Below are 27,151 nucleotides of genomic sequence, written 5' to 3'. Positions count from 1 at the left end.
CATCAGGAGGTGCTGTTAATGATTTTTAAAGCTGGTGTTTAAAAAAATCCTTGAAAGTAATTACCGAGGCTACTCAATTACCTGTGCGTGCTTTGAGACCCAGTGACGGAGAACGTTCAGTACTCGATTGGTGGCTGTTCTACGTATAATAAACTCTTTGTCGCATGTTCTCTCGGAGTTGTTAAATCCTTGGGAGGAAAAGAAACACACATGTTGTAGTTAAAGCCAATCCCCGGGGACCTGGAAAAGGTCACTTATTTTGGGACACTGCTTAATGCCACTCACAAATGACACATCTTGGCAGAGGAGTAAGTGGCTTCAGCTGGTCGTGGATTCTGCTTACTTACCTATGATGCCCTCAGAGCTCACCACATAGTTATAGGTACAATTAAATGAATAACGTACACATATTTATTAATGGCCACTGATTAAAGCTACAGATGGTCTAGTGACATTTCCACTTACGGCTGTCCTGTTGTATCACATAAAGCCAAGAAGGAGTTTTAACAAAGTATTTGAGCCAACATTAGTTTATACTTTTGCTCCAGAGTCATATAACCACAGGTATTTTCAATATTTGCAGATGGATAAGCTCATACCTCGGAGAAGGCAATGGCACCCCACTCCAGTACTCTTGCCTGGAAAATCCCATGGATGGAGGAGCCTGGTAGGCTGCCGTCTCTGGGGTCGCACAGAGTCGGACACGACTGAAGCGACTTAGCAGCAGCAGCAGCAAGCTCATACCTTGGCTCACAGATGATATAAATACTTTGTTGTGCACTCACATATTGAGAAGCAGTGTAGCACAGTGGTTAAGAACATGAAGGAGCTTCCCAGGTGGCGCTCATGGTAAAGAACCCGCCTGCCGACACATGAGACGTAAGAAACTTGGGTTCGATCCCTGAGTCAGGAAAATACCTCGGAGGAGGGCATGGCAACCCACTCCAGTATTCTTGCCTGGAGAATCCCATGGACAGAGGAGCCTGGCGGGCTACAGTCTATAGGGTTGCACAGAGTTGGACATGACTGAAGCAACTTAGCACACAAGGAAGTAAGAACATGAACTCCACAGCCAGACTGGGTTCAAACCCCTGTCCTCCCACGACCTAAGTTACAGCTCCTCTTTGGTGATCAGCTTCCTCATGTCCTGAATGGAATGAGTGTATCAACTGCAGAGACTTTTTGGAGATTAAGTTAGTTAAGCATTTAGAGTGGCACTTGGGAAAACAGTGAGAGCGTAATAAATGTTAGCTATTACTACAACTCAGTTTTGGGTCAGAGTCTTCATCTCTGTGCCAGCCTATGTTTCCACTTTGGCCACCTCTTCACTATCAAGAAACTATTTTAATATTTTCTATTGATTCTCTATTTTAAAAGATTTTGCTTTCCAATCATAACTAAGTGACTTGTTTCCTTTAAAAATGAATTCAAGGGGACTTCTCTGGTGGTCCAGTGGTTAAGAATCTGCATTCCCACTGCAGCAGGCCTGAGTTTGATTCCTGGTCAGGGAACCTTGATCCAACATGCCGTATGGTATGGTCAAAAAAAATAAATAAAATAAATAACTGCCATAATTTTTTTTTAAATGAATTCAAATCTCATGTAACTTCACTGGGAAAGTTCTTAAAAGTTGTCCACATTCACTGATTTCATTTCATCTCCTACTCACTCTACATCCTACTCCTAGCTTCTTATCCCTTCTTACCACCAAAATAGCCCCCACTAAACTTACCAATAACCTCCACATTTCTACAACCTATTCAATGGACATGAACTTAGGCAAGCTCCAAGAGATGGTGAGGGACAGGGAGGCCTGGCATGCTACAGACCATGGAGTCAAAAAGAGTCAGAAATGACTTGGCAATTGAACAAACAACAACTTATCATCTCTCCATAGGAAATCTCATTTAATAATCACCTATAAAAAATTACTCTCATAATTACATCCCTAGTTTTCTTCTCTGGACTCTGGATCCATGAATCCAACTGCCTCTTAGATCGTTCAAAAACCTCAAAGTCAACACATGCAAAAGGAAACCCCCTGGCCTTTCCAGCAAACCTTATTCTCTTCTGGTGTTCCCCATCTCAGTAAAGGACCACCACCAGCCATCCAGTTATGTAAGCCTGGAACTTTGGAATAGTTCTTGGCCTGCCTCTCTGCTTCTCCTCAATAGTTCTCCCTGCTAAATAAATCTCAGTTTTGTCCATGTCTTTGTATTTACAAAGCCAAAACTGGCACTGAGCTCTAGCAATTCTTAGTCAGTCTCCTGACAACAGCCTCCTAACTAGCCTCACTGTCATGCCTGCCTCCTCAAATTTCTTCTCTTTTCTAAAGTCAGAAGGATCTTCCAAAGGGCAAATTAGATGTGCCCTTGCCCTGTTTAAAGCCCTTAATGATTCTCGGGATAAACACAAAACTCCTTAACACAGCCTTCAGCATCTTCCATGGTTCGGCTCTCAGCTCCCTTCCAGCCTTTTCTGAGACCTTATTCTTTTCACAATTTCCTCTTCCAATTAACCACCCTTCTTCAGTCCCTCATCCTCACCCCAGGGTCTTTGTACATTCTGCTCCATATCTGACCCAATTATCACTTCGCTTTTCACTTAGTGAAAGCCACTCTTACTTCACATCCCCAAAAAAGCCCTTAAGGGCCTGAACTGGGTAACTCCATCATTGCACATCTCACAACAACATGCACATTTATTTCCGGACACTGGCCATATTTGCAATTTTATGCATTTTATCTATATGATTATCTGATCAGTATTTGTGTCCTCCATGAAGACAGGGATTGGGTATGTTTTTGCTGAGCGTGAGCACTTATGTGGCATGTAGCAGAAGCTAGACACAATATGTGTTTGCTGAATAAATGAATGCAAGCTTGTATAGTAGGAAATCAGTAATTACTGAATGTGCTATAAAGGTAAGGGTGATTGAATGAAAGACTGAATGGACAGTCCTCAGAGCCTACCAATGAGTTGGACCAAAAAGTGCATGCACTTCTAAAAGGCAGAGGTCCCTTCTCCATACTCCTCTTTGAACGTGGACAGGTGTCTTCCACCCACTAGAAGACACTGTCAGAGGATGCTGATGTGCTCTTGGTAAAATAGATATTTAAAAAAACAAAACAAAAACTTTTTGATATTAAAATCTTAGAAATTCTGGGGAAAATATCTTATCTTTTTAAATGCATGGCTGAGTTCTCAAGAAGATAAGGAATTTTCCAGAGTCAAACACAGAGAGACTTGAAAACAAGAACTAAGTCTCTGAACGACTGCTCTGAGAGGAGAGTAGGTTACCAGCCTTGCTAACAGGAGATGTGGATTGTAAATCCACGTGACTCAAGAGAAGAAGCCCCAGGGCCTTCAGGAAGTGTGGGTGACAGAATTAGAACTGACTCCCACATAAAGCTGGAATTCTCATCAGACCACCCCCTCTGCCCAAGAGAGAGAGGATTAGGAAAAGAAATTCTCCAGCCTGCACAAGGAGGAAGTTAAGAAACTTGACTATTTTAGCCTGGATCTCAGGGGAGTGAATCCCCCTGCCGAGAATAGGTAACCACAGGCCCACCTCAGGTAGGTTTGAAGCCCAGAATGAACCATTACTGGGTGGCCATGGCCAGCGATAACTCTGGCGCCCTGACAAAAGCATACAAACCTCTCCAGAGAGACATGAGCTTACCCTCAGCCTTTACTGGATGACCAACAAGAAAGACCCTTAAGAAAAACTCACAATTCCAAAGCACAAAACAAATAAGCCATCCACCATAAACAAGGGTCCAGAGACACAGGGATCAGGAACTCCCCACCTCATCCCACCCCTCCACCACTACCAAAAATTTCAAATATCCTAAATTAGGATGCTTATAAAGACTAAAGATATAAAAGTGTGAACTAAAAACACGTGAAAAGAATTTAAAATATTTTAAGTTTTATAAGATCCACATAAAATGTCTTCAAATTAACAGAATTATTCTTTAAATTATTGCTGAAAAATAGACAAGTTGAAGTTTAAAACACAGATTTGTTAGTCATTCAGCTGTGTCTGACTCTTTGCCACCCTATGGACTATAGCCCACCAGGCTTCTCTGTCCATGGAATTCTTCAGGCAAGAATACAGGAATGGGTAGCCATTCCCTTCTCCAGGGGAATCTTCCTGACCCAGGGATCAAACCTGGGTCTCCTGCACTGCAGGTGGATTCTTTACCTGTCTGAACTACAAAGGAAGCCCAAAACATGGATAGAAAAATATAAATAAACACGGGTTAGACCCAGTTAAATAAAGAAAGGAGCAAACTGTAAAAAGATCTGAAAATTTGCAACCTCATGGATGGTAGCCCACCAGGTTCATCTGCCCATGGAATATTCTAGGCAAAGAATATTGGAGTGGGTTAGCCATTTCCTCCTCCAAGGAGTCTTCCCAACCCAGGAATTGAACCTGTATCTCCTGTATTTCCTGCATTGCAGGTGGATTCATTACCCGCTAAGCCATCAGGAAAGCCCTAATCAGCTGCAATACAAAGAGCTAAAGAGGTAGAAAACAGGAAAGAGGGGAGATAGGTGCTCTGATTGGGAGCATGAACCCATGTGCAAAATTACATCAAGATCCCATGTATCAGCTTAGCACGTAAGAGTCCCGTTAAGGCAATTTCAGTTCATGAGTAAGCTGTAACTCCACTAATAAAACTTGACCTTCAGGATTTACTGGAGATATCCCCTCAGAGAGATGGTTTATGTATCTGGTGTCGGGAATTTCTAAATTGGCAGTTTAAACAGAATTGATAAGAGTACTTCTAAGATCAAAGATGTCCATCTGTTGATCAAGCAATGAAAGACGCCCATTTTTCACAGACTTTAAAGCTCTTTGATCAGAACAACCATTTTTTGCAACTTGCTAGACTTCCTCCTTATTGTAAGCCACTGTACAAGCTGGGGGCTGCTTGAGCAATATTTATTTCCAAATTGAAACATGAACCACACAGCCAATTGGTGGTGATACCCAAGTAGAAGCCAATCTGTCCTATAGTCATGGATCCACCCCCAAGGGGTTCTTAAGGCACTTTTTGTAAAACCAAACAGAACCTCTTTGTGGAGTTTTACAAATCTTTCCCTTTTCAAGTGTGACAGCCCAACCAAACTCTACAGATGCCAGGAGGTTTTATTTTACTAACATCACACGTGTGAAATACCGCCACCATGAAATTCTTGTCTTTCCAATTCATGCATGGTTTTTTTTCAGTTGTAGGCACTGGTCAGATGGGCTAATTTGGGCAACAAAAGTCATCTAGAAAAGTGGTAAGAAGCAAATCACCGTGTGTGTGAAGTTAAGAATGAGATTCAGCTTTATGGTCCTTCCCCCAGACACCTCATGAGTCATTCTCTCCCTTACAGCTGGTGGTACATATGACATCTCTCTCATTAAACTATACATTCCCTGGTGAAGGGATTTTATCTCAGGCATCTTTGTAGGCCCTTCAGTTTTGCACACAGGCACTCAGCAGTTATTTTTCTTAACAAAAACTGCATTCCTCCCAATGAAATCTATCAGAAAGTGTCTGCAGATCCTATGTATGTGAATTAAGGGCATTTTCCCACGATATTACTATGATGACTATGGATATGAGATCTATCACGAGCAGGCAGACAGTAAAAGTGGTGAGGAGGGATGCAAGGACATTTTAAAATATAGGAAAGCAGGAAAACTTTCCTTTTTTTTCTTCAAATGATGTGATAGTTAACTTCACTGCCTACTTTGTAAGAGGCAAGTAAAATAACAGTGAGATGGAAGTAAGATGGCATGTAGGTGGACTATGGGCTTGTTCAGTTAGAGCTACCCTGACGTTGCCAGGGGCAAATTGACCAAAAAAAAAAAAAAAAACCAAGGAATTCTTGAACATGGTGAGGTATTTTAACCTGAAAAGTAGATCATCAAGAAGTGGACCACAGAGCTGTTGTGAAGACCAACAGAGCATCTTTAGGCCATCCTCTGACGTGGTGTGGAACGTCAGTCAGGAAGACCCAAAAAGCACAGAGAGAGTGCTGATGGCAGTGGTCCAGGGGGATGGGGTGCCTGGGAGCAAAAGTAAATGCCAACTATTGTTTATTTTAACCACACTTCTAGAAACTGTTTCTTATTGTGTTTTTATCCCCAGTACCTGGCATTGCAGGTCTTAATAAACATAGGTTTATTGAATGAATGCATTGAGATCACTTTAATGATTACATCGGTGGGGGCATTAAGAAAAAAGCCACAACAGTGGAGAATAATTTCTCATGTTATACAAATGAGACTCAATCTCTCCAATAACATCAATGTTATCCATGTGCTTTACTTTATCCAGTAAATATCTTTCTTTAAAAATTGTATGTAATATAAAATCATATAATTGGTTTGTACATTTCTACATACTTGGCTTACAACTGTATTTCTACTTTTTTGGTTGTTGGCATAGAAAGATCATCCATATTTATTGCTGCCTTATGCCAGGCACTGTGCTAGCAGCTTTACAGGTAGTCTGTACTTTAGCCCTTGTCATAATAACAATTGCCACTTATTGCCTGCCCAGCAAGTAACAAGTATTGGGCCATAAGTACTACGTGTGTGTGAAAGTCACTCAGTCACGTCCAACTTTTTGCCACCCCATTGCCTATACAGTCCATGGAATTCTCCAGGCCAGAATACTGGAATGGGTAGCCTCTTTCTTCTCCAGGGGATCTTCCTGACCCTGAGATCGAACCCAGGTCTCCCACATTGCAGGTGGATTCTTTACCAGCTGAGCCTCAAGGGAAGCCATTTAAGTAACGTGGTCAACAAGAATTCTTCAGCAACAAGACCAACTGAGTAGAGTAAATGTTGCTTTCCCCACTTACAGACAAAGAAACAGGAATTCAGAGAGGTTAAGAAACTTGGCAAAGGTCACATAGTTAATAAGTGCAGGGGCTTCCCTGGTGGTCGGTCCAGTGGTTAAGAATCCACCTCTAAATGCAGAGGATGTCAGCTTGACCCCTGGTCTGGGAAGACCCCACAAGTTGTGGAGCCATTAACCCCATAGGCCCCGCTACTAAGCCTGACCTCTGGAGCCTGTGAGCTGCAAGTACTGAAGCCTGCATGTCCTGGAGCCTATGTTCTGCAACAGGAAAAACCAGTGCAAGGAGAGGCCCGCACACCGAAACTAGAGAGCGCCAGTGCACAGCAACGAAGATGCAGAGCAGCCAAAATAAACAAATAAATGAACAATAAAATAAGCGGCCGATCCACCACCTGAGCCCAGGTCTGTCCACTTCCAAAGCCAGAGTGCTTTTAATTACACCTCATAGCCTGCATCCAAAGTTCAGACTTTAAATTTTATTTACAAGTTGGTAAATACTATTAAAGCTCCAAGATAAGAATCCATTTGAATGTTTTGGAAAAGTAAGTGCTTTCCTTTTAATTCTTTCTAAATTTTGAAGAACTATAAGAACATAGCATCATTATAGAGTTTTACATGATAATGGATTTTAAACAAAAACTCTTATCTAATCAGAATTTAATTTTTCTCAAAATGTATACTTTCATCAAATTCATTACATTTCTTATGTGACCTTCACATAGACCAGGGCTTTTAAAACTTCCAGACTTGATCTATTAATGGGGAGTGAGATCAATTTAGTGGGTTGTTGCCAGCTTTAAACAATGAAACAGATGAAAACTGAGTAGACTGTATATAGTGAGAGTGCGTATTCGTCAGAGAAAATCTTATACCAATTGTGTGTGTGTGCATGTGTGGGTCAAAATGTAAACTGTATTTCTTAAGAGTGGGTTGCAATAAAAGTCTGAAAGTGACTAATATGGACAATCTGATTATGAGTATTATGTTTAAACTACCTGTATTAATTTCCCAGAAATTCTAGAAAACTAAGTCTGTTCTTTACTCTGAAACAAGTCTGAAGGAACAAGCAGAGGATACTCCTCCTCCGTTTCTGGTCTGTTCTCAAGCTGACTCCAAGCAGTTCTCACTCCTTTGGGGACATAATTCTCTCCCACGGTTTTTCTACATATTCCAACCTGACACCTTGAGTTCCATCATTTCCCCAAATCCTTCATTCCTTGAAAGAAATCTTTCTTACATTTCCATATGAATGACACATTCTTCTCTCATAAAAAAATATCCAGAAATAAAAAAAAATTTTTTTCTCTCATGCTCCTCCCCATCCCAACTTGCCTTTTAGTTAATGGAACAGCCACGGTTTCTGTTTCTTGGGTGGGAAACCTCACTCCTCTCTGTATTTCCTTGGTTTTTCCCATTCAGTCAACAAACACTGTTAACTTTTTGGTAGCATCTGTCAGACTGATGCCTTTCTTCTCTAGTCTCCTGCTATAACCCTGCATCTAGGCACTTCACACATGGGTTGTAGCTTCTTATCTCCTACATGTTCCTGTTTCCCCATTCTCTCTGCCTTCTATTCATCCTCATCCATAATTCAGTTATCTCATCAATATCTATGTTCCAGGTGCTGTGTAGATATATTGACAGTCGTGTTCTGAATATCTGTGTTCACAGGTCCATTGTCCTGTGAATAATATCTATGTTCACCTGGTGAACAAGAGATGTGGCCCCTGCTCTCATGAGCTGGTTTTTTTAAATGGAGAGAAGACAGCCTTCAAACAAGTAAAACACCAAAGATGTGTAATTCGAAATCCTGCAAATGAGCAAGGCACTGTCTCTCCAACAGTAACTGCAAATATCCCTCTAATTTGTTATTGCTCCAGCACCAAGTACTTCTAATGTCTCCCTATTGCCCACTGAACCAAGTCTAGAATATTTTCCTAGTTATGAAGGGGCTTTATGAGTTGTAAACTAAAAAAAAAAAAAAACTAATGCAGACAAGCAGATTTGCACATACACTGTGCTGAACATCATGATAACAGCATTCCCTCAGTCTATAAACTGACAGACTCATTTTTGAGAGATAATCTAGAATAACAGCTACAATTAACAGAAATTGAACCTTAGTTCGTACATCGTAGGATGTTTGCTGTAGTAATATACCAGTACGTTCAATTACTCCCATTTTAATGGTCTCTTTCCTGGCAATCTTTTGTTTGCAAAAGGACAGAACACCCAATTCAAACTGAAACAGGAGGGAAGGGGGCAGGTCACAACCTTTAAAAGACTAACAAAGCCCAAGGACATGACAAAGACTGGTAGAACCAACTGGGTCCAAGATGGCAGAAGATCCCACTTCTACTAGACCTTGAGCCTCATTAGACACTTATTGTGATACCGTAATACACTAGCATGCTAAATGACACACCTACCACTTCTGAGGCTAACCAAAAAAGGTCAAAAAGTGGGCGATGGCCCAACTCCTGGAAATTTCTGCCCCTTCCCCCCAAATAATTGTAATAATCCTCCCACTCATTAACCTATGAAATTACCCAGCCCATAGAAACTAACCACACCATATTTCAGGGCTGCTCTTGCCTTTTAAGGTGGTCCACAGTCTGTAGAGTGTGTTTCTCTCTAAACAAATCTACTTCTTACCTATCATTTCATTTCTGAATTCTTTCACAACAAAGTGAGAACCTTAAATTCACCAGCAACAAAACTGGCTTAAAAGGGAATTGCTGTTTTATACTGGGGATAGTTCTAGATTCAGATCCTGTTTGATTCAGAGAACATGTTAGTCTGGTCCACGTCTATTTCTCTTCAGTGCTTTTATTCTGCTCTCATTTCCAGGTAGCAAAAATGGGTAAGGCCTTGTTAATCATATCATCATATTACCTCATATAACAGCATCCAGAGGATGACAAGGCATTCTTTTTGGTAGCTTCCACTAAAGATAAAGAAATGTGTAACCTAGAAATCCTCTAAAATATCTTTGCGTTTCATTGACTGCATCATATGCCTTCCTCAAATTGATCCCTATGGCAATAGTGGGGAGGTGTCAGAGATGACAGAGAGATGCGCGTGTGTGTGTGTGTGTGTGTCTGGAGGAGGTAGCTCCCACTCAAAGCACATGGCCAGAAATGTGAAAGGCCCTTTCTCAAAGGTGTTATAGGGCAAGACATTGATGAGGCAATGAACAAATTCTACATAGTGAGATTTTTCTAAAAATTTGTCTATAAGTGTGTCCTTATCTTTCAAGTTGTTAAGTTCTTCTCTTTACTCTGTTTAACCTGAGATTTTTTTCTAAGTGCGATTAATTGCAATAAACACATCCTTAAATAATAGAATGAGGAAAAGAAGTTCAGCAGGTCTATATCATCATTCGTGATGAAAAATACATGAAGAATGGCAAAATCAATATCTTCCCTTTGCTTTCACCTTTCAAGAAAATCAGTAAGATTTTCTTGACTAAGATTGTCAGCTGAACTGTTCTCATGGATTTTTAAAAAAATATGTGCTGTTTAGATTCTTGAAGAAATGGTTATATACTAAATTTAAAACAAAACTTATTGAGAACCATTGGGTGTTACTTCTTTTAATTCTCACAATTGTATAAAACAGATTCTTTGTCTTCACAGATGAGGAAACTGAGGCTCAGAGAAGTCCAATAGTTACTGAAGGTCACAGATGGTAAGAGCAAAGCCAGGATTTATGGTGAGGTCATTGGATTCTAAACCCCAGCCTCTTCCCACTGAGACACGAGACGTGCTGGCTGCCCATGTTTATTGCTGTGTAAGCTCCAGGCCTCCCACTGTGGCTGCCATCAGTTTTTGTGCTGACATAGAGATACATCAAGGACACATAGCCAGTATGGAGGGAGATGGAGACTTCTGCCAACGCAGAATGGGGTCCTTTGAGGTGTAGGTAAGAAGTGAAGCCAGAAAGTAACCAAATTTAACTGAGTTGTCAAGAAAACTGCTGTGGCAAGAAGAAAAGAGATAGTCTAGAAACTGAGAAGTGATAATGATTTGTGGGAGCCAATAACATGAACCACTCAAAATCAAAATATGGCAATCTATTAAAGGAAATCAAGAAATCTAACACTCATGGTCAGAGTTTCTTGATAGAAAAACCAGTATTACCCAGGCCTTGGAAAATACAGTAAATGCTCTAGAAATGGTTAACATAACAAACAACAAAAAACAAAAAGAACAAAACTTTAAATTTCCCAATTATTTCCTTTTCGGCCCAATTTCATAACCAACTGTCTGGAAAACAAGGAGGATGATTCTTCAGTTAGTCTGAATTCTCTGATGGTTGTCTGCTACCCCTTCCGGATAATAGGCAGCTCACCAGCGTGACGTGGAACAACATTCCCGTCCTTGTATTAGGCAACATCTCCCCACAAACCCAAACGATGGTAATTTTCCAAAGCCTTCTACATTTCTTTCTACAGAAGCCTATATACACGCTTAGAAAAGCTTTTCCACGGGGGCAGGGGGTGAGGCAAGGAGTGACAGCTCCTGATTCTGGGAGGTGTATCGAGTGTGTATACAGTGCTGGAGGAGCAGGCACTGGTGTGTGCTAGGAGAGGGGACAGCCACTGAATGAGCTGAGCTGTTCCGAAGAAGCCACTGCAGAGAATTTTTAGAGACGGCTGGGGAGGGGGGATAAAAACAGGCCCTTTTTCCCCCCTCAAATGTTAACATTAGACTGTACACAAAAAGTTTCAGTGTATTAAAACGATAGATTCTGCCAGTAGAAAATGAAACGTACCTTGGGAGAGAGGGTGGAAGCCACAGAATACAAAGAGAGCCCATTTTATCAGACACAAAATACTGACTGAGAGTCTTTGTGCCAATCTCTTTCACAGGAACTGGGGTACAGCGGTGGACAACAGGAAGCTAATTAGCTGTTTACAGGAATTTATGCTCTACTGAGGGAGACAGAAATTACAAGTAATAAATCATGTCAGTGATATTATCTATAAACAAATGAATAAGGTAAATTCAGATATTGAAAAGAAGAGCTATGTGGGAAGTAAACAGGCATGTGTGTGTGTTGTAAGACAGAGAGACAAAGAAAGACAGGCAGAGATAGAGAAAGAAAAAGAAACAGGGACACACACAGGAAGAGAGAGAACATTTGTTAGGCTGGGTTGGGAAGGCCTCTGTAAGGAGGGGACTGGGACAGGTGAGCTGGGACATGAACAATGGAAAGGAAACAGTCATATGAAGATCCAGGGGAAGAGCGTTTCAAGCAGAACAGTGAATGAGGAGGCCATGAGACAGTCAGCCTGATGGAGGCCCAGAAAGCGGCCTGTGTGGCTGGGGCCCAGTGAATATGGGATCCAGAGAAAGGAGACGAAGTTGGAGAGCAGGCAAGACAACTGAGCATCTCCCAAGTCAAGCGAAAGAGCTGGATTGTCTTCTCGGGTACCAGGAAGCCACCAGAGGGTCCTGTGCAAGGGAATCGTGACCTTGTTGACACTCTGAACAGGTCACTCTGGCTTCCTTAGGTAGTATGCACAGGAGTGGGCAAAAGTGGAGTGGGAGAGACCAGGAATGAGGCAGTAAACCAGGGTTGGACAAAGGCTGGGGCAGGAATGGTAAGAACTGTTGGAAACGGAGGAGCTAAGACTTGCGGACGGACTAGATGTGGAGGTCTGCAATGATCTGAACAGTGCTCTCCCAAATTCACGTTCACTCAGAACCTGTCAGTGTTAGCTTATTTGAAACAGGGTCTTTGCAGGTGTAATCAAAGTAAGATGTCAAACTGGATTAGGGGGAGTCTTAAATCCAAAGACTGATATGGTTATAAGAAGGAAATTTGGACACAAACACACCCAGAGGAAGAAGGCCCCATGACAACAGAGGCAGAGAAGAGAGTTCTGCTGCTACAACACAGGGAATACCAGGGACTGCCAGCAGTCAGCAGAGGCTGGAAGAGGCAAGGCGGACTCCTTCTCTAATGCCCTCGGAGAGCATGGCCTGGCCGCCACCTTGATTTCAAATTTCTAGCCTTATCATACTCCTTTCCCAATGTGGAACAAGTCCATTGTTCCAAGTCCAGTTCTAATAGTTGCTTCTTGATCTGCATACAGGTTTCTCAGGAGGCAGGTAAGTAAGTGGTCTGGTATTCCCATCTCTTTAAGAATAGCGTGGACAGAAGAGAGTAAAATTCAGATTTCAGATTTGTTTCATGAAAGAACAAATTTCTGCTATTTTTAGTCAATCATTTGAAGTCATCTATTACAGCAGCGCTAAGAAGCCAATGTGAGGTCTAAAGGAAAGGGAGGAATCAGGAAGAGTCCCATGGTTTGGGGACTGAGCATCTGGATTAGATGATGATGTCATTTCCTGAAACTGGGTTATAGGGAGAAAATCCAGAGTTTGGTTTTAAACTGAAAGATGCCTCTTTTAGACATCTAAGTGTCTATGTCGAGAAGGCTCTTAGACATAACAGCCTGAAATTCAAGTAGAATGTTTCAGACTGGAAATGTAAATTGGAGAGTCTCAAGCATTTACAAAGTACTTAGAATCATAAGGCTACATGAGTAGAGACTGTGTACAGGGCAAAAGGCCAGGAGAGCCTTGTGATCCCAAGACCCACAGAGATTTTGTAAAAGATGAGACAGCAAAGGAGATCAAAAAGGGAAGGAGAGCAAGGTGAAAGGAAAATCTGGCACATGTGGTGTCATGGAGACAAAGAGGACAAGTGTTTCAACATGGAGGATGCCATCAGCTCTGCCATATGCTGCTGAGAGGTAGACTAAGATGAGGGCTTTGGCTTCAGCAAGATGTAGGTCCTAGGTGACAAGATAACAGTCACTTCAGAGTGAAAGTCCAAGAGAATAGGTGGAGGGGAAATGGAGGTGATGGAGGGGAGACATCAGGCAGGCTCACTCTTGCGAGATGTTCTGCATTGAAAACAAGCTGTGAAATGGAACAGGAGCGGGTAAAACTGATGATATAAGGACACACTGGTATGCCAAGGGGGATGGCTGGCTTAGGGAGAACTGAGGATGACAGAGGCAAAGGAAGGAACTGCATGAGAACAGTTCTTGAGTATGTGGAAGGGGAGGGGTGGACCCAACAGCAGGGCAAGGGTTATTCTTCCAGACCCACAGGAAGAAGGCAGAGGATGAGTCCAGGGGCAGAGGGCTGGTGAAGTTAGTGGAGGAAAGAGGTCATCCTTTCTGTTTTCACTGTGAAGGAGGAGAGACGCTCACCAGTAAGCCAGAAAGGGAGGTGGAGATCTGAAGAGAGGAGAGGAGAGGATGAGAAATCCTGGTGTGTGAGGCAGTGACTTTACCAGGATGACCTGGCGGCACAGAGTGCCCATGTGAGATCTGAAAACGGAGGGTTAGTCTGGGCAGCCCAGCTCTGCCAGCCTCTCCAGAGAGCAGCTCCACTCTGTGAATACCAAGTCCATCTGATCCTGTCGATGTTTAGTAAAGGTCCTGGTAGCTCCAGGCTCTGTGCCTTTGATCACACCAGCAGAACATGCCAAGCAGGCTTCTGCTTTTCCTCACGTGCCCTGGAGGCGACCGCAGAAGGGGGCGGAGGGTCAGAATGCAGGCTTTCAAGCCTGCAGGGGCTCTTTCATTTAAAATTCTGTGCCTGCTTTGAAACTTACAGGAAGCTCAGGGAGGAGAAAATCACCACCACCCCACTGTGTACTGAAGTGTGCAGTTTAAAGACATCCCCCAGGAGTTCAGACAGATTCTGAGCAGCTTGCCACACTGTTCTACTCCAGTGGATTAGTTTAACAGCACTGACGGATGGATGATTCAGCCCTGGCCCCTTATGCCAACAACTTCGGATCCATCACCTAGTCGCAGAGGGCAATGTCAAACAACTCACAATGCTAATAACGGTGCAGTATGGCATTGTTAAGAGTACTAAGACATACGCCGCGGGGATGGTCCGGTTCCTTCACCCTCAGCGCACCTTGCCACCTGTGACTTGAAGACTGCAGTTGCAGTCTGAGACACCTTAGAGCCCGTCTTCAAAATTTCCCTGCCACTCCATCCCCACTCTTTTCCTTCCCCATGGAGAAAGCAGCAAATGTGATATAAGGACTAGCAGATTGGAGATGTTTTAACGGACTTACCTTACTGAGTTGCTTTGGAAAAGTGCCTTCGCCTCTCAGGGTCTCAGTTTCCTCTTTGGCATCACACAGAGCATTACTTTGCCAGCAAAGGTCCATCTAGTCAAAGCTACGGTTTTTCCAGTAGTCATGTATGGATGTGAGAGTTGGACTATAAAGAAAGCTGAGCACCGAAGAATTGATGTTTTTGAATTGTGGTTTTGGAGAAGACTCTTGAGAGTCCCTTGGACTACAAGGAGATCCAATCAGTACATCCTAAAGGAGATCAGTCCTGGGTGTTCATTGGAAGGACTGATGCTGAAGCTGAAACTCCAATACTTTGGCCACCTGATGCGAAGAGCTGACTCGTTTGAAAAGACCCTGATGCTGGGAAAGATTGAAGGCAGGAGGAGAACAGGACAACAGAGGATGAGATGGTTGAATGGCATCACCGACTCGATGGACATGAGTTTGAGTAGGCTCTGGGAGTGATGGACAGGGAAGTCTGGCATGCTGCAGGCCATGGGGTTGCAAAGAGTCGGACATGACTGCGCGACTGGACTGAACTGAGAGCTTATGTAAATGCTCCTAAGGTCCCTTCCTCAGGGTCTCCCTGGACAAAGCTCAGGTCTCCCACCAGGTGTCTGACACCTTCTCTTCCTCGACAGCATCAATTACCTGCCTCCTCCCCTCCCCACGCCTTTTCTCCCGCATCTCAATCTCCATAGATCCTCCCCTCGGCTTACAAAGGCCTCTCCTCAACGCTGCCAGTCCTTCACATGTGAGAGTGCACACTGTCTTTCTTGCTTATTCCTAGAACTGTAAGCAGGCACAGCTTTCAGCAGGAGAAATAAAGTGCCGCTTTGCCCCAGTAATCCACCTTTGGTAAATGTGGGCAACACCAATTCCATACATCTGACTGCATCTGTGATTTTACATAAGGCCCCCTTATGACCACAACCCCATCCCTTTTCTTTGAGGTTCTGTGACACTGAGCTGCACCAGGTGGCCCCAAGTGGCACAGACAGAACCAGATCAGACTGTAGCAAAGGGTGATGGGGCTCCTAAGAGTCAAGACACCAGAAGAAAGGAGAAATCTGAACTGATACCCAGAGTAAGTTCTGGAGCTTAGGAAACGGGTAAACCATGTGGTCTGGGCAAATCAGCAGAGACCTGCAGCAGCCCCAGGGGTGGCCGTATAGAGAGTAGGGTTCACGGGAGCATCTCTGTGGATTGGCCAAATCTCCCACAATAGCAGCAGAGACACTGAAGAGGCCCAGCAAGTGGGGCCTTAGGCAGTTAGAACTTGACATTGACCTAGAGAAGCACCAGCAGGCAAGTGAAGACAGGGAAATGCAGCACCTGCAATTCTTAGAAATATTCCCAAGGAAGCCTATGAATGATGGATATTCCAATATTAATCCATACTGGATGTGAGGTGGAGGAGGCGGTTCTTAAACTGATTTAACTCAAGTTATTCTCTGGTTGCTCAGCTGGTAAAGAATCCACCTGTAATGCAGGAGACCTGGCTTCGATCCCTGGGTTGGGAAAATACCCTGGAGAAGGGAACGGCTACCCTCTCCAGGATTCTGGCCTGGAGAATTCCATGGACGCAAAGAGTCAGACACAACTGAGTGACTTTCACTTCATAAGAAGAAATCAGGCCTCACTTTGAGGCTCCATGCTGGAAGCCTGGGGCACTGGATTAGGTTTACATCTCCCTTCATTCAGTAATGTAATTTCACTCAGATGGGAAAGAATTAGCCTATAATGTGATTCAACTCCTCAGTCAGGAAGATCTCCTGAAGAAGGGAATGGCAACCCACTCCAGTATTCATGCCTGTAGAATTCCATGGACAATTCCAATATTTTTAAATGCACTTTATCACCGTGGATAAATATACCAACACAGACTGGTTCCATTTGTTCTAAGACGTTGGTATTTCCTGAGTCTGGAGGTTCCTGAACCTCCCTGACTCGGAATTTACCACACTTCTCCTCCCATCCCATGCTCCCCGGGGTCTGTAACCACAAGACTTGAGGTGCCATTAAGTACTTTCAGTTCAGCAACTGAGGACTCAGAAGAGAGGCTTGTCCACAGCTGTGAAACCTTCAACCCCAGGAAACACCCTCCTCATGCAGGCGGGGTTGAACCCGGGCCCGTCCTTGGGGCCCGCTCCACCCTGGCTGAGGATTCTTGTCTCAGAAAGTGTTTCAGACAAAATCGATTTGTATAATATACTTTCAGCAGAAGACGGCTGCTCAACGCTCAGTGTTGAAAACTTTCAAACAGATCTCTAACGATTCTTAAAATGTGTTTGAAAGCTTCAGAATGTCTCGTTGCCCTACCCAGACACCTTCACCTCATCTATGGAAGACTTTAACTCACATACAGGAATTTCACGGGGAACTTCTTCCCTTCAGAATCCATATTTTGCTGATCAGGTCAATGGCTAACTGGTATGCAACTGCCAGAAGGTATTCGAAGCTCCCCAAGAATTTCATTCGCTAAATCTGTGTTACTGTCACTATTCATCAGGCTAGAGAAAATCTTTTTAACCGCAAGTTCTGAAAGTATGTTCTTTTTAACGTCCCAAGAAATGATTCAACAGTCTAAAAATGATTCCACAGTCTAGCAGATATTCATGCAAAAATATTTTCTACTGAATCAGGTCAAAGTATTTGATTAATATAAATACAAATTAACAAACCATATTGATTCCTAAACTTCATGAAGGTAGGACCTGTTTTTTTTTTTTTCATTAAACTTGTCCAAATTTTAAGGGTAGAGACCTTAATTCACACAGTGAATAAGTGTGGTACAGAGTTGTTTTGATTAGAAAAATAATTTTCCAAAAGTAAACTAACTTCTTGGACTTGAGGTTCTATTGAAAGACTGTAAAGGTTACTAAAGCTGTGAAGTAAATGTGCAAGTTGCTGAGAAGTTAGTCTATCCTGAAGAAGAAAAGATGGCCCTTGTGCTCATCTCTCAAATTCAAGCCAATGACTCTTACTCTTCAGAAGTAGGAGGTCTCTGGGTTAGGGAGGGTCTAGGGAAATACGTTACAGCAAAAGCATCATTCTCAGAGTTAAAACATTATGACTATATTATTTTATAGCTAACATTTACTCAGCGCTCACTTATGCCAAGGACTAAACTCATTTAAGCTTTCCAATAATCCTATGTCAGTTACCCTCACTTCATGGAAAATAATAATGATTAAATAATAATAGTAGTAGTGGTGGTGGCAATTATTTATACAGGGTTCATTACAGGCCAGGCACTGTACTAACACTTCACATGTATCTAACCCGCACACTAACCTCACGAGGCACCAGAGTTTTTGCAAGCACGATTTTCATTGGCTGCCATTCACACCAACTACAGACGTGACGGCAGCACTCAGGTTCTACTTTCCCCAACTCAGAGTCCCCCAGTGAGCAAACATGCCTGATGCCCTCAGCCAAGTCCAGCTCTCTGATTACACAGCATCTCATGCTGGGACACACGCTGGGTCTGTACTTTCCTGGGTCAGAAAAAAAGGGCTGTTTATTCTCAGCACAGGACTTGACGAGCAGACATATACACATAACTGGGGTCCCACAAGGACACTCTAATTACATGTTTCTTTTGTAGCTAGACCACATATTGCACAAACATTGCTTGACTTGAAGACATTTTAAACTAGTGAGTCTGGTGGTCAAGAGAGGTGCATTTAGATTTGTGCCTATGGACTACTTCATTTTTGCATATTCTGCCAATACGTGTATTCATATCTGTACTTGAATTAACTATGGTTAAAAATAAACATCTTTTGGTAAGTATAAGTGATTATGTGTAAAAGTCTAAGATGGAGAGGGGGTTCCTTCATGTCTTCTGGGGCTGGAATGCTCAAAAGCTAAAAATTGTATTTCCCAGGTTCTCCTGCCATTCAGGTTCTGAATGCAAGTTAGAGCATCTGCCCAGGGTCTGGCAGGTGGAAAGGAGACCAAGGCCATTATCCGCTGCAGCAGCCATTTCTGCCAGCAGGCATGGCCACGGAGGCCAGCAGTGTCCCAGCCCACAGGCGCATGCTTCACAGAGGTAGGCAGCAGTCTTCTGATCACTGAAGTGGTGAAGTCACTGTCTTTTGGGGTCAGCAGTTTCCAAAAAGACCTCCTGTGTGCCCACCACCCTAAGGACCAGAAGAAGCAGCCCTTGGTGGGTCAGTTCTACGTCGTACCTCAGAAGTGATTTCCTGAAGCCCAGACTTAAGCCTGTTCCTTCCTCTGAACCCAATTCCCTGTAATAAATCTCTTCCCAAGGAAAACAGCTCATTTGTCCTCTACAACCAAACTTTCACAGATAACAGACAGCAAGCATTCAAAGCCAAAGGTCTAGGAATTAGCCTACGATACTCACTATTTGTGGTTTCCCTGATGGTTCCGTGGTAAAGAATCTGCCTGCAGAGCAGGAAATGTGGGTTCAATCCCTCGGTCAGGAAGATCTCCAGATGAGAGCATGGCAACCCACTCTGGTATTTTTTTTCCTGTTTTTTTCCTCTTAAATTTATTTATTTTTTAATGTTCAATTAAAACAGCATTTTTCACATTCAGAAGTAACTGGAGGCTCTTTAGTTTCATTATGCTGAAGCTTGTCTTTTAACAGAGTGCCATAATTTCTAGGTAAATATTCACTGATCAAAACTGCTTTACACATGTGAAGGAAGTAAAGAAGGAAAGAAGGAGGGAGGGAGGGAGAGAGGTCCCAGCAGAAGTAAGGAGACTTCATACAGAAGCTTCTCTCTCCTCCTGGGGACCATTCTGGGTGAATCACATACTCTTTGAGCCAATCTTTAGAAGTCAACCTGAAAGAGTTTTTAAAAACCTGTCTCTGTCTATGTTTGATGGCAGACCTGACCATTCCTTTATATGAAAACCAAACCATTGCAAAGGATTTTCTACAGATTCAGAGAAAAAGGCTGACTGACAAAAGAAATGAATTTAAATAGATGATACTGCATATCTGACTAAAACACAGGCAATGAGCTCACTGGTGCCAAGAATGCACATAGCAATTAGTAATCTTCATTATAAGGATTTAAATAAAGCATCTAATCTTTTGCACACAATTCATATACATAAATCTTTGTAAACAAGATGGAAAGACAGTACAGTAGGGACAAAACAATATATATACAAATATTTTGTCCAAGAGGTCCTCTCCAGCTCTATAATGTTCAGGAAGCTCAGCAAGTTAGAAAAACCTATGACTGGTAAATAACACATCCTCTCAAGGGCATACTTTTCACCTCTGGCTCCTGGAGACGCTAAGAGCCAGCTCTTATACTCAATTCCAAGGGTGAGGGTTTAATAGCATCTCAGTCATACAGTGTAGTCACTCATTAGAGCCTATTCCCCACCATCAGCCCAGAGAGTAGGCTGTTTTCTTTCAAGATCACACTTCGGAAATGCTCTCTGATGAGGGAAATGAAAGCAAATCAGCAGATCATGGTACTGGCCATCACATGGCCCTCTTTCTCTCAGTATGACTAATTCTGTCACCAGCCAGATAATTTTCAGTTTCATGAAAGTCTGTCTGTGTATCAGGAATGCCAGTGGTTCTACATTTTACTCACTCACTCTCTTGGTAAGATGCTGTGGGCAATTATGCAGTAATCCCAAGATGAATTTAAATTGAATCCCTGACCCATCTGAGCTTCAGATCTCATGATGGGAATGCAATGATCACAGCAGACAACTGACACACACAAATACCCTCTTTTTATAAAGGGAGAAGGCCATGGCACCCCACTCCAGTACTCTTGCCTGGAAAATCCCACGGACGGAGGAGCCTGGTAGGCTGCAGTCCATGGGGTCACTAAGAGTAGGACACGACTGAGCGACTTCACTTTCACTTTTCACTTTCATGCACTGGAGGAGGAAATGGCAACCCACTCCAGTGTTCTTGCCTAGAGAATCCCAGGAACGGCGGGGCCTGGTGGGCTGTCATCTCTGGGGTCGCACAGAGTCGGACATGACTGAAGCGACTTAGCAGCAGCAGCATATAAAAATCTTCAAAAGGCATGGGCAATTCTTTAAGCTTCAAATGAATTAACCTACCCTAGTCTCATATTATCAGAACTTTTAAAGAAGGCAGGAAACAAATACACACAATTAAAAGCTCCTTGCTTACCTACCTCTGAAATCACAGTCCCTAACATTTGGTTTCAGACACTCCAGTACTGATGGTGCTATAAAGCTTCCTTCAGAATTCTCAATAGGGTTTTCCTTATAGTAAGATCCCTGGGAGAGAGTTCAAAAAGACTTCACCTAACATGTATCAACTTTTGCTCTAGAGGGAAGAGTTCAAAGGTACAAGGTGCTTATAAAACTTTGCTCTGCTTTTAGCTGGAATAGTAGAGTCAGTAGTAAAATAAAATTTTCACTGGAGATAAAATGAGGATAAAATAGTTAAGCCAGTAAAGAAAAGAACAAATGAAAGCACATATAATTTTTAACAGGTTTACTGAGATAATTTACAGGCCGTGAAATTCATTCCCTTTAAGTGTATAATTCGCTAATAGGTAGTAAATTTATAAGGTTGTGCAACCATGATCACAAGCCAATTACAGAATATTTCCATTGCCCCCCAAATATCCCTAGTGCTGATCTGTAGTCATTCCCTGTTCCCGCTCCCATGCCAGGCAAGCATGAATCTGCTTTCTTTCACCACAGATTTACTTTTTGACATTCACATAAATGGAATTATATTGTGTGTAGTTATTTGCATCTGGCTTCTTTCACTTAGCACAGGAGTCAGCAAAGTACCTGCTGTCTGTTTTTGTAAATAAACCTTTATTAGAACACAGTCATATTTAGTCATTTACATATTGTCTGTTGCTGCTTAGTACTACAAAAGCAGAGTTGGGACAATGCCACAGAGACTATATGGTCCACTAGCCTAAAATATTCACTCTCTGACCTTTAAAGAAACATTGCTGACCCTGACTTAACATGACATTTCTGAGGTCTATCCATGTTGTGATACTGAATTTTGATATTCAGTTTCAGAGTAATCCAAGTCTATGCCCTGACCAATAACGCTGAAGAAGCTGAAGTTGAATGGTTCTATGAAGACCTATAAGACCTTCCAGAACTAACACTCAAAAAAGATGTCCTTTTCATTACAGGGGACTGGAATACAAAAGTGGGAAGTCAAGAAATACCTGGAGTAACAGGAAAATTTGGCCTTGGAATACAGAATGAAGCAGGGCAAAGGCTAACAGAGTTTTTCCAGAGAATGCACTGGTCATAGCAAACACCCTCATCCAACAACACAAGAGAAGACTCTACACATGGACATCACCAGATGGTCAATAATGAAATTAGATTGATTATATTCTTTGCAGTGGAAGATGGAGAAGCTCGATACAGTCAGCAAAAACAAGACCAGGAGCTAACTGTGGCTCAGATCATGAACTCCTTATTGCCAAATTCAGACTTAAATTGAAGAAAGTACAGAAAACCACTAGACCATTCAGGTAAAACCTAAATCAAATCCCTTACGACTATACAGTGCAAGTGACAAATAGATTCTAGGGATTAGATCTGATAGACGGAGTGCTTGAAGAACTATGGATGGAGGTTCATGACACTGTACAGGAGGCAGTGATCAAGAGAATCTCCAAGAAAAAGAAATGCAAAAAGGCAAAATGGTTGTCTGAGGAGGCCTTACAAATAGCTATGAAGAGAAGCGAAGGGCAAAGGAGAAAAGGAAAAATATACCCATTTGAATGCAGAGTTCAAAAAAATAGCAAGGAGAGATAAGAAAGCCTTCCTCAGTGATCAGTGCAAAGAAATAGAGGAAAACAATAGAATGGGAAAGACTAGAAATCTCTTAAAAAAAAATTAGAGATACCAAGGGAGCTTTTCGTGCAAAGATGGGCACAATAAAGGACAGAAACAGTATGGACCTAACAGAAGCAGAAGATATTAAGAAGAGGTGGCAAGAATACATAGAAGAACTATATAAAAAAGATCTTCACGACTCAGATAATCACAATGGTGTGATCATTCACCTAGAGCCAGACATCCTGGAATGTGAAGTCAAGTGGGCCCTAGGAAGCATCACTAGGAACAAAGCTAGCAGAGGTGATAGAATTCCAGTTGAGCTATTTCAAATCCTAAAAGATGATGCTGTGAAAGTGCTGCACTCAATAGGCCGGCAAATTTGGAAAACTCAGCAGTGGCCACAGGACTGGAAAAGGTCAGTTTTCATTCCAATCCCAAAGAAAGGCAATGCCAAAGAATGCTCAAACTACCACACAATTGCACTCATCTCTCACAGCTAGCAAAGTAATGCTCAAAAATTTTCAAGCCAGGCTTCAACAATACATGAACTGTGAACTTCCAGATGTTCAAGTTGGATTTAGAAAAGGCAGAGGAACCAGAGATCAAATGCCAACATCTGTTGGATCATCAAAAAGCAAGGGAGTTCCAGAAAAACCTCTACTTCTGCTTTATTGACTATGCCAAAGCCTTTGACTGTGTGGATCACAATAAACTGTGAAAAATTCTGAAAGAGATGGGAATACCAGACCACCTCATCTGCCTCCTGAGAAACCTGTATGCAGGTCAAGAAGCAACAGTTAGAACTGGATATGGAACAACAGACTGGTTCCAAATAGGAAAAGGAGTACGTCAAGGCTGTATATTGTCACCCTGCTTATTTAACTTATATGCAGAGTATATCATGAGAAACGCTGGACTGGATGAAGTACAAACTGCAATCAAGATTACTGGGAGAAATATCAATAACCTCAGATATGCAGATGACACCACCCTTATGGCAGAAAGTAAAGAGGAACTAAAGAGCCTATTGATGAAAGTGAAATAGGGGAGTGAAAAATTTGGCTTAAAACTCAACATTCAGAAAACTAAGGTCATGGCATCCAGTCCGATCACTTCATGGCAAATAGATGGGGAAACAGTGGAAACAGTGGCAGACTTTACTTTTTTAGGCTCCAAAATCACTGCAGATGGTACTTGCAGCCATGAAATTAAAAGATGCTTGCTCCTTGGAAGAAAAGTTATAACCAACCTAGACAGCATATTAAAAAGCAGAGACATTACTTTGCCAACAAAGGTCCATCTAATCAAAGCTATGGTATTTCCAGTAGTCATGTATGAATGTACATGGACTATAAAGGTGGACTATGAAGAAAGCTGAGCACTGAAGAATTGATGCTTTTGAACTGTGGTGTTGGAGAAGACTGTTGAGAGTCCCTTGGACTGCAAGGAGATCCAACCAGTCCATCCTAAAGGAAATCAGTCCTGAATATTCATTGGAAGGACTGATGCTGAAGCTGAAACTCCAATACGTGGGCCACCTGATGTGAAGAGCTGACTCATTTGAAAAGACCCTGACGCTGGGAAAGATTGAAGGCAGGAGAAGAAGGGGACACAGAGGATGAGATGGTTGGATGGCATTACCAACTCAAAGGACATGAGTTTGAGTAAACTCTGGGAGTTGGTGATGGACGGGGAGGCCTGGCATGCTGCAGTCCATGAGGTCGCAAAGAGTTGGACACGACTGAGCAACTGAACTAACTGTCTGAGCTACTGAACTGAACTGATCCATGCTGTAACAGACTTTCCAGGTGGCACCAGCAGTAAAGAACCTGTCTGCCGAAGTAAGAGATGCGGGTTTGATCCCTGGATTGGGAAGATTCCCTGGGGGAGGGCATGGCAACCCACTCCAGGATTCTTGCCTGGAGAATCCCGTGGACAGAGGAGCCTGGCGTGCTACAGTCCATAGGGTTGCAAAGAGTCGGACACGACTGAAGTGACTTAACACGCGTGCATACATGTTGTAACATGTATCAATCAATCATTCTTTTATCTTGTGGAATAATATTCTATTGTATGAAAATATCACATCTGTTTATCCATTCACTTGTTGATGGACATTTGGTCTGTTTCTAATTTGGGGCTATTATGAATAATGCTACTATAAACATTCCTGTACAAGTCTTTGTGTGAATATATGGCTTCATCTCTCTTGTGTAGATGCCTAGTGCATGCATGCATAAATGCTCAGTCACTCAGTTGTGTCTGACTCTTTGCAACACTATGGACTGTCCCTCCAGACTCCTCTGTCCATGGGATTATCTAAGCAAGAACATTGGAGTGAGTTGCCATTTTCTCCTCCAGGATCTCCAACCCAAATTGCTGGATCATAAGATAAACTTACGACATTAAACATTTTAAGAGACTGGCAAACTGTTTTCCAAAGTAGTTGGTCTATTTTACTTTTCCATCAGCAATATTTCTCCACATTCTCATTGCTGCTCATCTGGTTTTTTTTTTTTTTGGTCAATTTTATTACAGATATTCTGATGGGTATTAAGTAGTATCTCATTGAGATTTTAATTTGTATTTTCCCTAATGACTAATCAGCATCTTTTCATGTGCTTTTTAGCCATTTCTTGATTTTCTTTGGTGAGCTACCTATTCAAATCTTCTACCCACTTTTACTTAAGCAGTTTGTCGTCTTCTTATTCTTGAGTTCTTTATATATTCTGGATAGAGGCTCTTTATCAAATATACGATTTGCAAATATTTCTTCCCATTTCTCTACAAGTTGTCTTTTTTGCTTTCTTGATGGTGTTTTCTGAAGTACAAAGCTTTCAATTTTTATGAAGTCTAATTTATTAATTTTTTCACTTATCAATCTTGAATTTGATGCTGTACCTGAAAACTCTTTGCCCAACCCAAAGCACTAAGACTTTTTCCTATACTTCTTACTAAAGTTCATAATTTTAGCCTTCACAGAAGGATTAAGTTAATCTTTTTGCTTGTAGCCAACAATTGCTCCAACACCATTTGGTGAAAAAGACTATCTTTTCTCCCATTGAATTGCTTTGGTACTTTTATTTAGAAAGAAAAAAATCATTGCACCATAAATTTGAGGACTTAATTCTAGACTCCTATTTCCATTTCATTGAAGTATATGACTATTCTTACACCATTACCCTAGCTTCTTGCAAACTGTAGTTTTCTATTAAGTGTTGAAATCAGGATAAAGAAACTTTCCAATTGAGTTCTTATTTTTCAAAATTGTCTTTGCTATTCTGAGTCCTTTTTCCATATAAATTTTAGCACCCTATAAAAATAAAATAAAAATGAAAGCAAAAACAAATATATATTAAAAGCTATGAATTTAGGATCAGCTTGTCAATTTCTGGAAACAAACCTGTTGGTTTGATATGAATTGTGCTTAATATATTATAGATCAGTTTTGGGAAAACAACCTTCTAGTCAGTGAGCTTCGAACCTCTCCATCAATTTCTCTCAGTATTTTTCTGGACGTTATAGTACACAAGTCTTTCACTTCTTTTATTAAATTTATTCCTAAGTATTTAATTCCTTTTGATGCTTTGTGAATAGAATTGTTTTCTTAATTTCATTAAGTTCATGGTTAGTATACAACATACAATTGACTTTTACATATTGATCTTATATTCTGCAAACTTGCATAACTTGTTTATCAGTTCTAGTAGATTTTCTCTGAGAATTTATTATAGTTTTCTACATATAAGATCATGTCATCTGTGAATAATGACAGTTTTACCTCCTTCCTTTCTTCCAATCAGGATGCCTTTATATTATCTTCCTCCCCTCTCCTCCACCAACCTCAGGAAAAATACTTCAGTGCAGATCTGAATAGAAATGGCCAGATATCCTTCAAATTGTTCTTGATATTAGCAGGAAAGCATTCAGTCTTTCACCATTAAGTAAGATGTGAACTGTACATTTTCCATAGATGACTTTTATCAGACTAAGGAATTGCCTTTCTTAGTTGGATCATATGAAATGTTTTCTCTGTTTCTGTAAAGATAAGCAAATGACTTTTACCCTTTATTATATTTATATGATATATTATATAATTGATTTTCTGATAAGCCAATTTCCCATTCCTGAGATAAAATGTATTTGTGTGTGATGTTTAATACTTTTCATAAGCTGTTGGATATAGTTTGCTAACATTTTACAGAGAATTTGTGCATTTTATGTTCATAAAGGCTATTTCTCTACAGTTTTCTTTTCTTCTTATGTCTTTCTCTGGTTTTGGTATCATGGTAATACTGGCTTCATAAAATGAGTTCAAAAGTGTTTTCTCCTCTATGTCTTAGAAGATTCTGTGATGC

General features: G+C 41.7%; 1 protein-coding gene across 13 annotated transcripts in view; it reads right to left on the bottom strand.

Moving 5' to 3' along the window:
- The window catches only part of RASGRF2 (Ras protein specific guanine nucleotide releasing factor 2), a 271,385-nt gene that overhangs the window by 60,071 nt on the left and 184,163 nt on the right, over nucleotides 1–27,151 (bottom strand). For 12 of the 13 annotated variants that reach the window (XR_015168014.1, XR_015168016.1, XR_015168015.1 and 9 more), the window contains one exon: nucleotides 82–188. The exons of the other annotated variant lie outside the window; for it this stretch is intronic. Coding sequence is in view for 7 of the 12 variants with exons in the window: in XM_086412804.1 (XP_086268930.1) it covers nucleotides 82–188 (107 nt within the window). In the remaining 5 variants the exon portion in view is untranslated. The remainder of the gene's footprint in view (nucleotides 1–81; nucleotides 189–27,151) is intronic. 13 annotated transcript variants of the gene reach the window in all.

Source organism: Bos grunniens, chromosome 7 (genome assembly GCF_055505025.1).
Source record: "Bos grunniens cultivar Pamir isolate PY7600 chromosome 7, Bosgru_T2T1.0, whole genome shotgun sequence".
Taxonomy (NCBI): Eukaryota; Metazoa; Chordata; class Mammalia; order Artiodactyla; family Bovidae; genus Bos; species Bos grunniens.
Note: the sequence above shows the minus strand (reverse complement) of the source record. Positions and strands in the feature narration are given on the sequence as shown.